General features: G+C 39.9%; 1 protein-coding gene across 1 annotated transcript in view; it reads left to right on the top strand.

Moving 5' to 3' along the window:
• LOC125465066 (ephrin type-A receptor 7-like) overlaps window positions 1-16244 on the top strand; it is a 775671-nt gene that overhangs the window by 666935 nt on the left and 92492 nt on the right. The window contains exon 6 of the mRNA XM_048558149.2: window positions 834-958. Within this exon, the coding sequence (XP_048414106.2) occupies window positions 834-958 (125 nt within the window). The remainder of the gene's footprint in view (window positions 1-833; window positions 959-16244) is intronic.

Here is a 16244-nt window from a genome sequence, read left to right on the forward strand (position 1 = left end):
CTTCCTCTGGTGGTTCATTTCATACACGCAACACCCTCTGCATTAAAACGTTGCCCCTTAGATCCCTTTTAAATCTTTCCCACTCCATCTCACCTTGAATCCACACCCTTTAGCCCTGGACACCCCTACCCTGGGGAAAAGATCCTGTTTGTTCACCCTATCCATGCCCCTCATGATTTTATAAACCTTTATAAGGTCACCCCTCAGCCTGAAATGCTCTGAGGAAATAGCCCCAGCCTATTCAGCTCTGTCTATAGCTCAAACTAATCAAGAACTAACGACAAAATATGAAGTGGATATCAAAGTGTTTATGTATACTTTTAATACCGCTAAATTGTACAGCCAATTCGCTTAATGGTAATGGTGGGGTCTGTGAAGCTGTACTTGTTAACCATTTGCAAATGTATGACAGGTTATTGCACTTTTACACCACACATACTTTGTCTTACTTCTGCTATGTTGGAGGACATGGTTTGCTTCTCATTACTGCAGACAGGTTCAAGCCAAGCATAATAATTGCTCAATAGTTTGTTCAGAAATCTAGAATTATTGAGCATTCCAAAAACTATTGACAGTGAGCTGAATGTATAGATTGTGTATTTTTTTTACTTACTTGTGAATTGGTCAAAACATAATTCAATTTTTCACATCTGGTATGGCACCTCACCATTAGCATTATTGATAGCAAATTTCATCCTGAAAAAGCATTTTTTAATGTGTCTGAGGCAATTTTCCTTGTAGATAATGAGCCAGGTTTTAAAGGCTTTCTAATCTGTCAGTGTTTTGTCTTTTATATTTGATGATGCTGATTATTTTTCTGCTCATGTCTCCAGGAATATTACAGGTGACGGATATCAGAACAGAGCGTGTTGAACAGAAGAGTGTTACCTTGGCATGGCAAGAATCAGACTATTCCAGTGACAATGACACTGAATACGAGATCAAATACTATGAAAAGGTATTTTTGAGTGTCTACTCTGTGTCAGATACAACATGTTTGCAAGCAGGGAACATCAACTTGTTATAATCAACTTTGCTTCCATGCAAGAGAGTGGGTGAAAAAGGAGGATAATGCTTTTTTGAGCTGGAATTTTGGGATGTTTGAATTCACAGTGCTGTAGCAGGTGGTTGGGGACAGGATGGAAGAATATTTTGCAGATTGAAAGAAGAAATCATCAACTAGAAAACCAGTTTTCAGACAGTAACAGATTAGGCTTTCCTGAATCTTAAACTGTAGGTTTGTAAACTCAGGATACTGCCTCACAAAGGAGCAATTGTGTAGTATAATCCTGATGGCAATCTCTTCTGCACCATTTGCATGAAACATCTAGTTAACTATTTTACAATTGTTCCACAATTAGCTCACACACAGAAACACACACTTCACTTTCACCCTTCAGATTTGTTAATCTTAAAGAGAAAATTGACATTCAATCACTACAACAAATTGTCTGATCATTAGAGCATTGCTGTTGAGATCTCACCATGTAGAAATTGGTAATAAAATGTGAGGCTGGATGAACACAGCAGGCCAAGCAGCATCTCAGGAGCACTTGGCCTGCTGTGCTCTTCCAGCCTCACATTTTATTATCTTGGATTCTCCAGCATCTGCAGTTCCCATTATCTCATGTAGAAATTGGTGCCAAGTTTCTGACATTATAAGGATGACCATAGTTCAGAAGTGCTTCATTACTGGCAAAGCTTTGTGAGATGAGCTCAGGTCATGAAAGACATAATATCAATCTGCTGTTTTGGCTGTTTTATGTCTCTTTCTGTGATCTCATACACCTCTTTATTTATTTTGTTCAATGCAGTTGGAATACATTAGTTACTGGGCTGTTGTGCATGTAAGGAATGTGTTTTTGTTCTAAATTGTGTATGAGTTCTTTAAATGTTAGCTATTGCCTGTTTACCATCATACCCTTTAAGCGCAGTTTCCCACCCACCTCAGGCCATTTGATCTTCAAAACTTCATTGGGTGCTTTGTTTAGATTTAATGCTCTAGTTTCTAAATGAAGTATATCGCTTTCAAATTTAATGCAAAATGCTGTCATATTACGGTCACTCATTCCACAAAGTTCCTTTACAACAAGATTGTTAATTAACCCTTTTCCATTGCACAGTGATAGATTTAAAAGAATATGTTGCCTTCTCAGCATATTGTTCTTTAAAATAACCTCTCACATATTCCGAGAATTCAGCTTCCACAACATTAGTAATAATAGGTTTCCCCATTCTAACTGCAGCTGGGAAACCTTCATTATTACAGTAGTAGTCTTGTTAACTGCAACTCTGATTTCCTGGTTTATATTATGACCTACATGATCACTGCTATTTGCTGGTCTTTTCCACCTCATGTTGTTTCTTCATTCAGCTCAAACTGATTCCACATTTGAACTAAAGTCATCTCTCTCACTGCAGTATTAGTTCGCAGGGCTGTTAGTAGAGCCACCAGCTTTTCCCCCCCGATTGTCTGTCCTTCCTGATTATCATGTGCCCATCCATATTCAAGTCCCACCTTTAGTTTCCATGTAGCCACGTCTTTGTCATGGCTCATGCGTATAAATTTTTACCTGAGCTGCCAATTCATCTGTTTTTTTTGGGGAATACCATTAGTATTCAGGTGCAGAACTCATAATTGGGTGTGTTTTACTGATTGTATGAACTCTAGCCCCATCTGCTAGCGCACTCTTAAATTTCCAGTCACCATTTCTTCTTGCTGTATACATTAATTGTTACTTTGATCTATTGCCTTGTTAGTTCATTTAATTTCCTCAATCATGCTCCACATGATCCCTTACTCTTCTATTTAGTTCATTTATGCAGATAGAATACGACAGTAAATGAGCAAAAGGCATAAAAATGACTATAAAAGCTTGTATAGGATATGTATAAATTAAAAGGTTAGCAAAAATAAATGTGGGTCTGTTACAAGCAGAATCAGGAAAATTTGAGAATTCAGAATAAGGGAGTGGCCAAGAGAAACAGAACAAATATTACCCTGTGCCTGCTTTCACTGAGAAGAAATGTATCAAAAATCTCCAAGAAATAATAGACTATCTAGGGACTAGTATAGACAAGCGACTGTAATATATTAATATTATTTTTAAGAAAGCTCAGTGTAAATCAGGAACCAAAGGTGGATTATCACTTGGATTTAATGATCTATATCGGAGAGTATTGATAGAGGTGGCTGAAAAGACATAGATGCATTTATGATCATCTTTTTAAATTCTTTGAACTTTGGGATACCACCTGTAGTTTGGAATGTGGCAAATGTAACCTCATTATTTAAGAAAGGATTGTTTAAAAAAGGATTTTGAATAAATATCTCTGTAATGATTATCTCAAAGAAGATAAAAGAGCAAGTGTGAACGTAACTGTATATGCAGCATGGCCTACTGTACAAACTTAAGCTGCATGGCCCTCAAAACATCTCGAGCTGCAGAATGAGTCAAGGTAGGTCATCTCCTGAGTAAGAGAGGAGGTCATTGATAAGTTCCTGTAGGGTAACCAAATGATAAATCTTACTCACAAACTCTCAATGTGTATTCAAAGATCACAGATAATAGGCAGGTTGAAAAACAAAGCTTCTTCAGTCCATTTGCACCATTTTAACAACAATATTAAGAACTTATCTTCAGATGGAGGATGTTGATTCAAGGCCCATCCCAGAAACCTGAGCACATAATCAAACTGATGCTCCCAAAATGGTATCGTCAAGTTGGACCATTGTCTTTTGAGACCCTGTCTGTCCTCCAGGGTGGACATAATGTTTCCGTGGCACTGGTTTGACAATGAGTCAGGAAATTTTCTTCACATATCTTGGAAAATTCTTACCCCTCATCAACACACTAAAAACGGATCATACAGTGATCTATCACATTGCCCTTGCTGTGTATAAGGAGTCTTCCAATTTTGCAACATTATAATACACATCAGTAAGTATTTCGTTGGATGTTCTGAGATTCTGCAAGGTGTTTTAAATCTTTGGAAAACAATGGTTAGGCCTAAGCCTGGGAACTAGGGACAATTTGGGCACCACACCAGGAAAAATGGATAAGGCGTATTACCAGGATGAGGCTGTACAATTAATGCACAGGTTGGAAAAGCTAGTATTGTTCTCCGTGAAAGAGAGAAGGTTAAGAGATGTTTGAACGAAACATTGTAAGATGATGAGGAATGACATTATAAAGATTTATAAAATTATGAGGGGCATGGATTAGGTGCATAGCCAAGATTTTTTTCCCAGGGTAGGAGAGTCCAAAACGAGAGGGCATAGATTTAAGGTGAGAGAGCAAAGATATAAAAGGAACCTGGGAACAATGTTTTCATGCAGAGGGTGGTGAGTGTATAGAACAAGCTGCCAGAGGAGGTGGTGGAGACTGGTACAATTACACCATTTAAAAGGCATCTGGATGGGTATATGAATAGGAAGGATTTAGCGCGATATGAGCCATATGCTGGAAAATGGGACTAGATTAATTTTGAATATCTGGTCGGTATTGATGAGTTGGACTGAAGGGTCTGTCTCCATGCTGTAGAACTGTATGGGGAAAAATTATTCCCTCTGAGTGAGTGAAATAGAAGTCACAGATTTAAAAGCATTGAAAAAATCTCAATGGGGAGATGAAGAGAATTTATTTTTTACTCGGAGGTGTCAGGATCTAGCACTGTTTTTTAAAATAATGGTGGAAACTGATTCCATAAATAATTTTAAAAGGGCATTGTTAGGTTTTAGGACGAAGGACTGATAAAGTTACAGCTAAAATGTAAGGGCTATCAGAACAAATGGGAATGTTCACTCGATGAGCTAGTGCACGAATGCTTGGCAAAATAGCTTCCTCCAGTCCTGTAGACGTCATGCATTCTGTTTAAATACAAGCCTTTGCTGTTTGTGGAGTATTAAAGCTGCCCTTTGGTAGTGTACGCATAAGTCTCCCTTTGAGTAGCAGGTGATCATTAAAATCTTGCTGTGCTGCTTGAGGTTATTTCAGAGCTGAGCTCTTGCTGGTTTCCTTCAAAGGTTGTCTTTTCTTCCTGAACTTAGCTAACAAGGCACGTAGAGTTCACTTCTTCTGTTAACTTTTGCACTATTACTTTATGAGAGCTCGAAGTCTTTTATGCTATTAAGACTTTTATGCTGTTGATCTAAGCTTGCTGTTTACTTTGAATAACCTTCACAGGCATCAAATTTCTTTCAAACACTGAAAATGCAGCTTTTAAAAATTGTAAAGGACTGTGCAGAGGGCCCCGCTTAGAGAGCCTTACCAATCAGAAGCTATTTTCATTATGTAGATCCCTCTGAAGTTTCAAAACTGTCATGGGCAATTGTCAAGAGCCTTTCAATGAGACAATGAACAGTCAAGGAGACCTCATGCGCATCAACCTAAATTATAAAACTGACTAGTTACTGGTTCCAATTCAAGATTCAAGTTTGTTTGACCCAGCGAAGAGCATGCCAGTCTTTGATTCCCTCCATCTGTCTCTTTATGTTAAAAATAATATTTTTATTTGAACAGTAAATTGTCTAGAGAAGAAATTACTGCAGGGTACACTGCAAAAAATTCACCAAGATTCCTTAGTTAGCATCTTCCAAACCCATGACCTCTACCACTCGAAGGACAAGGACAGCAAATACGTGAATACTTCAAGTTCCTCTTAAAGCCACTCACCATCCTGACTTGAAAATATATCATTATTCTTCAGTGTTGCTGAATTGAAATCTGGGAACTCCATCCCTAACAACATTATGTGTCTGCCTACACTAAATGGATGGTAGTGGCTCAAGAAGACAGCTCACCACTGCCTTCTCAAGTGGAATTAGTGATGGGCAATAAATTAGGGATCTAGGAGAATTAGGGATAGGCAATAAATGTTGGCTCAGCCAGTGATGCTTACATCCCATGAATGAATAAGAAAACATATAAAGTTCCCATATCTTGTCACCCATTGTGTGAGAGTGTGCAGCATATATTTACATTTTATTTGGAAAATCAGTTGCACAAAACCCCTTTATGATATCAGTGTTTCAGGGATTCTGTTGTAGCTGGAGTTGGTGTCTCATTGACTGTTAAAGGACTGCAATGTAACATGTGTCATTTGTATTGATTTGCGGTTAATATGTGAGCTGATAAGCATGTGCATTGTTTATCTATGTGGTATGCAGTATTGAGATGGGGAACCGTATCTCGGCTGATTTCATTTTCAAGTCTGTAAATCATTTTCTTCCCAGGTTGTCACCCAGGTTGATAGCACTATTAAGAAGGCTTACGGTGTGTTAGGTTTTATTGGTAGAGGGATTGAGTTCCGGAGCTGTGGTGTCATGCTGCAACTGTATGAAACGCTAGTGCGGCCTCATTTGGAATATTGCGTGCAGCTCTGGTCGCCCCATTACAAGAAGGATGTGGAAGCATTGGAAAAGGTGCAGAGGAGATTTACCAGGATGTTGCCTGGCCTGGAGCGCAGGCCCTATGAAGAAAGGCTGAGGGACTTGGATCTGTTCTTACTGGAGAGAAGGAGGCTAAGAGGGTATTTATGAGAGACATACAAGATGATCAGAGGATTAGATAGGGTGGACAGTGAGAGGCTTTTTCCGAGGATGATGACTTCAGCTTGTACAAGGGGGCATAGCTACAAATTGAGGGATGATAGATTTAAGACAGATGTCAGAGGCAGGTTCTTTACTCAGAGAGTGGTAAGGGCATGGACCGCCCTGCCTGCCAATGTAGTTAACTCAGCCATATTAGGGGCATTTAAACAGTCCTTGGATAAGTATACGGATAATGATGGGATAGTGTAGGGGGAGGGGCTTAGATTAGTTCACAGGCCGGCGCAACATCGAGGGCCGAAGGGCCTGTTATGCATTGTATTATTCTATGTTCTATGATGCCTGATAGAAACCTGTTTGTTCTTCATCTTGGGTTAGCCCTAGTTTCCCACACCATCCCCAGGCAGACTGACATCGTGGATAGCAGTCTTGTTAAGACGGCATCAGATTTCTGCAGTGTTGGAACTAATTCTGAGACAATGTGTTCTGTCCAAGCTGGGTGAGTTCCATTTTAACAGGACTGGGACTAATTACTGCAAAGGGAAAGTTTCTAGTGTTGTTGGGGTTGGATTTAATTACTTGTCAAGGCGTTGGGAAATCTGAAGGGTAACCCACTTTGGAAAGGAGTCGAATTAACAACCAGAAGTGGAGAAACTGGAAGGAAGACTAGAAGACAGGAGAAGACAGGACAATCAAAGCCAAGTATCAAGAATGCCTTGAATGTAGAATTAAGTTGAAAAGTCAAGGGCATTATAATCTGAAATGCATACAACAAGATCAGCTAGATGATCTAACTTCATAAATAAAGGAAAATAGTTAATTTCAGAACAGAAACCTGGCTGCATGGTGACCAGGACTAGGAGCTAAACGTTAAGAATATTCCACATTTAGGAGGGGCCAAAAAGAAAGAAAAGGAAGTGGACATGTGCAGATAAAAATGGATCAATATGTTATTAGAGGATGTTCTCAGATCAGAAGAACAATTATGAAATCTCTTTTGGTTGGAGTTTAAAAATACAGCAAGGGCGGCAGACGTTGGTTGGAGTTATTTATAAGTCACCAAATAGTAGTGACAGTGTGGGACACGCAATAAATAAAGAGATGAGGGAAGCTTCTTCGTATAGACAATACAGTTACGAGAGGTAACCTCAATCTGCAGATCAATTCAGTAAACTAATTGAGTAATAATGCTGTGTAGGATGGGTTTCTGGAGTGTTTTAGAGATGGTTTTCTGGAACTGCATCCTGAAGAACTGACTAGAGGATAATATTGGGTTTAGTATTATGTCATCAAAAAGGCCTATTTTTAATTTTTTTAATACCTATAAGTGCCATGGTATAGTGACTGAAAAACTTCTCACTTATTTTTGAGAAAAATACAAGTGACAATAAATGTCTACTCTATTCTAATTGATAAATCGTGTTATGAAAGAATCTTTAGGGATGAGTGACCACAATATCATAGAATTCTACATTATTTTGAAAGTGAGGTAGTGTAATCTGAAGAAAGAGTGTTAAATTGAATAAGGGTGATTAATGAAAGCATGAGAGATGTTGGTTGATCTGGATTGGGAAAATACATCAAAAGGCATGGCAATACATTAACAATAGAACTATTACCTGACTTTCTTCCCAACTATACATTGTTTCAGTTGTAAAAATGCAAACAAATGTCTATCAAAGGAAGTTAAGGGTTGTATAAGAGTTGCAAGTTGCGACAAATAGTAATAAATTTAGGGATTAGGTACTTTTTCGTAAACATAGCAAATGAGGACCAAGAAACAGATTTTAAAAAATATGAATGCAATCTTTGCAAGAATCATAAAAATGGACTTGCACTATTTTCATACTTCATGATGCCATTAGTATTTAGAAACCTATCAATCGCTGTCTCTAATGTATACGATGAGGTCATATTTCTCCAGCATAGACAATTCCAACATTCAATACCTCTGAGCGTAGAAATTCCTTTCATCTCAGTGCTAATTGATTTGCCCCTTACTATGAGATTATGCTTCCCTGTGAGGCAACACGGGGTAATGCCGTGGCCTCGATAATTAATAATAGCAACAATAATAATGTGTTAACAGAGAGACTGAGGGATTCAGGTACATATTTCTTTAAAGTTTGCACAAAGAAGTTAAGAAGGCATTTAACATGCTTGCCTTTATTGCTCAAACCATTGAATATAGGGGTTGGGGCATCATGTTGAGCTTGTATGGGACATTGGTGAGGCCTCTTCTGGAGGACTGTGTCCAGTTCTGGTTGCTCTGTTATTATAGGAAGGATGTGATGAAGCTGGAGAAGGTTCAGAAGAGATTTACCAAGATGTTGCCAGGAAAGGATGTTTGGAGTTATGGGGAAAGTCTGGATAGGTTGGGACTATTTTCAGTGGAGCATAGGAGGTTGAAGGGAGACCTTGTAGAGATTTATAAAATCTTGAGGGGTATAGATAAGTTGAATGGCAGGTGTGTTTTCTGTAGCCTGGGGGATTTCAAAGACTAGGGAACATACTTTTAAGATGAGAAAAATTTTTAAAAAGACACAAGGGGCAGTTTTTTTCTTACACAAAGTGTGGTTCATGTGTGGAACCATCTTCCAGAGGTAGTGGTGGATGTAGGTCCAGTTACAACATTTAAAAGACATTTAGATAAGCACATGAATAAGATATGCTTGGAGGGATATGGGCCAGCGCAGCCAGGTGGGAATAGTTAGTTTGCGATTATGGTTGATGTGGGCTGGTTGGACCGAAGGGTCTGTTTCCAAGTTGTATGATTCTATGCTTGCCTGTTCATCTAAACACTGCCATTATTGTCATTCACCTTTATTTGCCCCATGTATGCAGGTGAATCACTCACAATGTCATGAAATTGGCTTTTGTTGCATTCTGCTGTGGAACCATGACCCTTATTTGTGGACAACAGTTTTGTATAACATGATTTTTTTTTAATTTGAAGCCTGATGAGAAGAATTTGAGGATAAGAAAGAACCAAGAATAAGACTTTAGCTCACAACCTGATCCTATAAGGAGAATGGACATGTCATTAGAAAATTTGTTTTAGTCTCTCCTGGAATGTGGACATCTCTGACTAGGCCATCATTTATTGCCCAAACTTAGTTGCTGGCAGAATGCAAATAAATGACTTGTTAGATCATTTTAAAAGGCACTTAATAGTCAACTATATTGCTGGTAGGTCTGGAATCACATATCAGTCAGACCAGGTAAAGAAAACAATTTCCTTCCCTAAAGGACATTAATAAAACAAATGGGTTTTCATACAATCAGCCATGATGGGATTCAAATCTGGGTCCCTCGTCTAATAACAACACCACTTGGCTATTACCTCTGCAGTATTGTGGAACTGGACAGACAGAAAAAGTTGTTGGGAAACAATATAGTAAGAAGGTAAACATCTGGGCCTCCCATTTCTTTCCCCAAGCTGTTAGTTTTACTGTGGAGTAGATTATTTTAAATCCTGCAAAAAATGGCTTGCCAGTTCACAGTGATGGAAATATCACTGAAAAGGAAGGAATAAGTTTAATTTTTTGGGACCTTGCATAGGATGTTTTAACATGTTTTACATTAGTATAACCGCTGTCTGAACATGGGAGATACAGCAGACAAATTTGTGTACTGCAAAATCCCAGAAAAAGCAATGAGATAATAAGTTTAAGCTGCTTTAGTTTAGTTGGTGGAGGGATAAGCACTGGTTAAGGTGCCGGTGACAACTTCCAAGTTCACCTTTGACTTTGCTACGTGTCATTTATATACACCTTCTCATCAGAAAGATGAGTGCGAGCAGCTAATTAATCTGCATCAAGAGTAGGTAACTGTAACAAATGGGCCGCACAACTCGTGCTGTGTACATTATGCAGCTACTCAGAATGTTCTGTCCTTGTACTTATAATTTAATACAAAATTCACAATGATATTTCCATTAATTGGGCATCAAGAAGAGAGTATAAGAGTATCTTTGTGTTCAGAAAACCGAAATGGAATAGCTGGAGCCCATGTGATGTGAATGATAGACTAATCCTGGTATCATTCCAATAAACAGTTGGAATGTTCTTCAGAGCATAAGCAACAGGCTCAGGAAGAGACTGTAGGTTCATGGACCCTGATCTAGGGGCTTAAGAACTATCTTCCAGCCCCCATTTCTGATAACTTCCTGAGGGAACAAAAGTCTGTCTGTCTCAGCTTTAAGTATATTCAGCATTGGAGCATCCATAACGTCACAGAATAAAGAATTTTGAAGATTCGCAACCCTCTGAGTGAAATAATTTCTTACTATCTCAGTCATAAGTATTCAGCCCCTTATCCTGTGTGACAATGCTGTGGCTTTAGCAAGAGTATTTTGTCCTGGTTTCTTTAAAAGAGAGATTTAGCAAGAGATGGAGAGCAGTCTGTGTGGTCATGTGTGGAGATAATGGGAACTGCAGATGCTAGAGAATCCAAGATAACAAAGTGTGGAGATTGATGACCACAGCAGGCCAAGCAGCATCTCAGGAGCACAAAAGCTGACGTTTCAGGCCTAGACCCTTCATGGCTTGAAACGTCAGCTTTTGTGCTCCTGAGATGCTGCTTGGCCTGCTGTGTTCATCCAGCTCCACACTTTGCTATCTTGTGTGGTCATGTAAACAGCTTTTGAGGCCCTGTTTTATTGTAAAAGTTGAAACAAAAGGAGCAACCTAGTTAGGTCTAGCTCTCTCAGACCAGGATTTCTAGGTTTTTTTTAGCTTTTAGATTCAGCAGAAACTGCTGGAGTCCTGAAGGAATGGAAGTTATCTTTTCCCTTCTCGCAGTTACAGCTAGAAGCTGGGGTTTCTCTTCCTACTGCAGAGCTGCATGTGAGAAAATCTGTTTTCTGAATTTGCCTTTTCGCCAAGGGGTATATTTAATGGATGTTACTACATTGCAACAGCTAATTAGTAATAGTGAAATTCTTATTTCTTTTGTTGTATTTTAGTTGTAGTGCTTAAATAAACTGTGTTTTGCTTAATGCTGATTAGTTTGACCAGTCCAGAACTGCATCTGGAATAAAACACTTTATCTTTGCCTTTAAAATAAGAAAAAAATAGAGCCTAGGTTACATTCTTAAAATATTTTGAGGGGTTCTGGCCTGGTCCATTACACGTCAGACTGTGTGGCCTGTTCTCTAGATTTCTGACCATTGAAAATAATCTCTCAGTGTTCACCCTGTCCAAACTTCATTAGAATCTTATATGTCTCAATAAGATCACCTCCCATTGTTTTTAATTCCAAAGAGGCAAGTGTATTTTTTCCTGGTTTCTTTAAAAGAGAGATTTAGCAAGAGGCCTAATTTCCTCAGCCATTCCTGATGGGACAACTCCTTCACTCCAAGGAGTAATCTAATAATTTATTACTGTATCACCTCCAATAGAAGTGTAGCCCCTCACAAATGTGAAGTCTCCAACAACACACATTTCAGATACAGTCTTGCCAAAGCTGTAACAAATTCAACAAGATGCCTGTATTCCTGTACCCTAAATCGCTTTATAGTAAAGGTCAACATATCATCTCTTCCTTTTTTCATTGCTTTCTTACTTTCTGTGTTTTTTGCTAGATACTTGTCACACAAGGAAGTGACTCAGTCATAGAGATAGTTCTAGCATGGAAACAAATCCTTTGACCCAACTCGTCCATGTTGTCTAGATATACTAAATTAATCTAGTTTCATTTTCCAGTATTTGCCCCTTATCCCTTTAAACCCTTTCTATTCATATGGGACTAAATAGAACAGTTGAAATACAGACCTTAGCTACAGGAGTAAGCATAGCTAAACAAGAATGAGTTTGCTTAACTTGAGGTATCCTCATGTAGAATGTACCATTTCTGATCAAGTAATAACCACACAGTTTCAATGCCACATCAGTCATCTATCCTGCAATGGGGCCAGTATATTGTTTTAACAGCTGCATTAATTCAGATGTATTTATTTGTTGAGTCATTTCTAAGCTCAGGTATGGAGTGGTTATGGGCAGAAGTATTATCAGAAGTAGTCAGGAAAAGAGGGCACCATGTATTTTATCATTGATATAGTCATTTGTCTGGATAGTATTATCACTTGTCATCAAGGCTGGTATCTCAAAATGTAGTGAAAGAACCTGAAATTTGTTTTTTGTTCAGATTGTGGCTGCTGATGCTCAACGCACAAACGTACAAAACTAATTACTAAGGACACTTACAAGTGAAGCCCTTTCTTGTATAAAATCATGTGGATAATCAATAAAGCTTTTGTACCTGTGGGGGAAAGGTGACATCAATTATTAGGCTATTCAGTTACATCACCAAAGCAATATATTATCATGAGCAAGTGTGCAGCACTCCAATCTGACCACACCATTGTACTAAGTCCAATCCAGTTCTAGTCATGGAAGACAGTACAGGGAAGAGCTGCAAAGCTGTTCCTAATGTTATAGGTTTGACCTAAGAGGAAAGATTGACAGAATGTGGCTGCTTTAACCCTGAGGAGATGCACAACATTGTACGCAGCATGGAAAAGATTAATGTAAGAAGTTGCTTTATTTAATTTGAGAACAGGCAAGAGAAAGGGCAGGATTGTGGCTCAGAGGTTAGCACTGCTACCTCACAGCACCTTGGATCCAGGTCCACTTCCACCCTTGGGGAACTGTGAGTGTGGAGCTTGCATATTCTCCGTGTATCTGTGCGAGTTTGTACTGGGTGCCCTGTTTTCTACCACAATCCAAAGATGTGCAGGTCAGGTGGATTGGCCATGTTAAATTGCCTGTAGTGTCCAGGGGATGTTCAGACTGGGTGGATTAGTCATGGGGAATGCAGGGTCACAGGGATAGTGTAGGGGGTTGGGTCTGAGTGGAGTGGTCTTCAGCAATGAGTGCAGCCTCGATGGGTTGAATGTTCAAGCAAATGGGTTTAGGATATTCTTGCAAAGTAATATGTTTCTCCTGTTTCAGTTTGCATGTTTCCAAGTAACGTTCACTGACATTTTGTCCTCTGTGACTAAAGTGTGTTGTGGTTTGCTCACACACCTGAACGTCTATGCCTCTTGGACCATGGAGTTTTATGTTTTCTGGTTTGTCTCCTGTAAACTTCAACCATGAAAAGTTTTCTACCAGTTTTAAAACAGTTTTACCAGTGTTCCATCTCATGTCTGTTTCAAAGCCTTAAACCTTCAAGTTGACCATCAAGAAACTATTTTGACTTTTTGGAATGTTGTCTTCAAAACACTTCCAAAGAAATGATATCTTGCCTTAAACAAGTTGATCAAAACTGCTCACAATACTCCAGATGCGAACTCACCAACACCTTGTTCAGTTGTAATTGAGACTTCCCTCCTCTTATACTTCAACACCCTTGAAATAAGGGTCAACATTTCCATTAGCCTTCCTGATTAACCACTGTACCTGTGTGCTAGCTTTCTGTGTTTTGTGCACATTTACCCTCAGCTTATAAACAAAACATGCACATTTCATGGTGCTGCTCATTTGTGTACAAGCCTGAAGCTTTTCTGTAGCATTATCTTCCACATGCCAGACTCTGGTCTTATGGTCAGTGTTCTTCGTGATCAAATGAGGTAGTAGCACGTTCTCTCCCAGAGCTGCTATCCCATTGGATATTCATGATTGATTCATCTGGATGAATGCTTGGATTTTCTTTCTTACTGTCAAAGCATTGTGATCCTGTGTTTTCCCTGCCAGTGTATTGCTGGTTTCTGACTAGGCTTCAAAGTCTTTGAAGGTTCTTCCTGTCCTGCCCTTTGAAGCCTTCCTGGTCTATCATCCTGCAAAGCCTCTGAAAGTTTTAGCCTGCCAATCTTTGAAGTCTCCCGAGCTCCTTGACCTGCCTTTGGAGATTTTTTTTTCTTTTTAGTGGGGTCCCTGGGCACTCTTTTAACAGTGGCTCGCGATGTTTTGCACTTGTTGCCCCAGGTTCCATTTGAGCCAAAGGTGTGGCACGGTGGCTCAGCAGTTAACACTGCTGCCTTACAGCACCAGGGACCCGGGATCCATTCCAGCCTTGGGCAATTGTCTGTATGGTTTTCCCTGTGTCTGTGAGGGTTTACTCCCACAGTCCAAAGATATGCTGATTAGGTGGATTGTCCATTCTATATTACTCGTGATGTTCCAGGGATGAGCAGGCCAGGTGAATTAGCTGAGGGAAATTTGGGGTTGCGGGGATAGGGTAGTGGGTAAGATGCTCTTTGGAGGATCAGTGCACACTTGATGGGCCAAATGGCCTCTCTCTTGACTGTAGGGATTCTATGATACAATATTGCTGCCTACATACTGAAGTATCAGGCTAGAGTAGCACATATGCACTATCCCTGAGGCCGGTCATTCAGAGCTGCTAAGACTTTTCAACACGTATGTACCGAGCACTCCTTTATTTACATCAATGTATAGGATATCAAATATAGTTCTCTAGTGTAACATCCAAGATCACTTTCTTCCTTGGTTGTTCTAGAATGGTACATTGTTGTGGTTGGTTGGGTTGCTGAACTGGTTCATTGTTGTTTCGCAGACGTTTCATTACTCTACTGGGTAACATCATCAGTGCAGCCTCTGATGAAGCATCGGTGTTCTCCCGCCTGGTTTTTAAACTCTGGGGTCCGTTGAGCTGGACTGCCTCTCTTCCGGGTTTCCTTTGTGGTGGAGTGTATATGGGGTCAAATTCTGTGCGTTTATTGATGGCTTTCTCTGTGGGGTACCACGCTTCTAGGAATTCCCGTGCCTGTCACTGCTTTGCTTGTCCCAGGATCTTGGTGTTGTCCCAGTTGAATTGGTGGTTCTCCTTGTCCATGTGGATTGAGATGAGTGAGTATTGGTCATGTCTTTTTGTAGCCACTTGGTATTCATGTACTCTTGTCGTGAGTTTTCTTCCTGCTGGTCCGATGTACTGTTTCTCACAGTCTCTGCAGGGAATTTTATAGATGGCATTGGTCCTTCCCTTGGCAAGGAGTGGGTCTTTAGTTCGGGTCAGCAGTTGTTGTAGGGTTGATGTGGGCTTGTGTGCCACTCTAATGCCCAGAGGTCATAGAAGCCTTGTGGTTAGTTCCGATGCATTCCTGAAGACACGGTGAATACTCACTCATCTCAATCCACATGGATAAGGAGAGCCATCAATTCGACTGGGACAGCACCAAAATCCTGGGACAAGCTAAGCAGAGACAGGCAGGGGAATTCCTAGAAGCCTGTTACTCCACGAAGAAAGCCATCAATAAACACATAGAATTTGACCCCATATACCCTCCACCACAAAGGAAACCCGGAAGTGAGGCAATCCAGCTAAACGGACCCCAGAGTTTAAAAACCAGGCGGGAGAACACACTTCATAGAGGCTGCTCTGATGATGTTACCCAGCACAGTTATGAAATGCCTGTGGAACAACAATGAACCAGCTCGGCGAGCCAACCAACCACAACACCCACAACCCGAGCTACAAATCAATTCCTCAACTGTTGCATTCTCTCCCATTGACATCAAGACTATGTGATCAGTTATATAATAACTCGCTCACAGGCAAAATGTGTTCAGCAGGTTTGAGAGCAGCTCGGATGGAAAGTAGAAAAAGATGTGATTTCAATTTTAGTGCAAGGAAAATCTTTGAAGGATATTTAGTCCAGTGGTATAGGGGCAGGAAGGGAAATTGTAAATTTTGGAATTATGAGAATCTAAATAAATGAAGATGAGTAGAT

This window comes from Stegostoma tigrinum, chromosome 24 (genome assembly GCF_030684315.1).
Source record: "Stegostoma tigrinum isolate sSteTig4 chromosome 24, sSteTig4.hap1, whole genome shotgun sequence".
Taxonomy (NCBI): domain Eukaryota; kingdom Metazoa; phylum Chordata; class Chondrichthyes; order Orectolobiformes; family Stegostomatidae; genus Stegostoma; species Stegostoma tigrinum.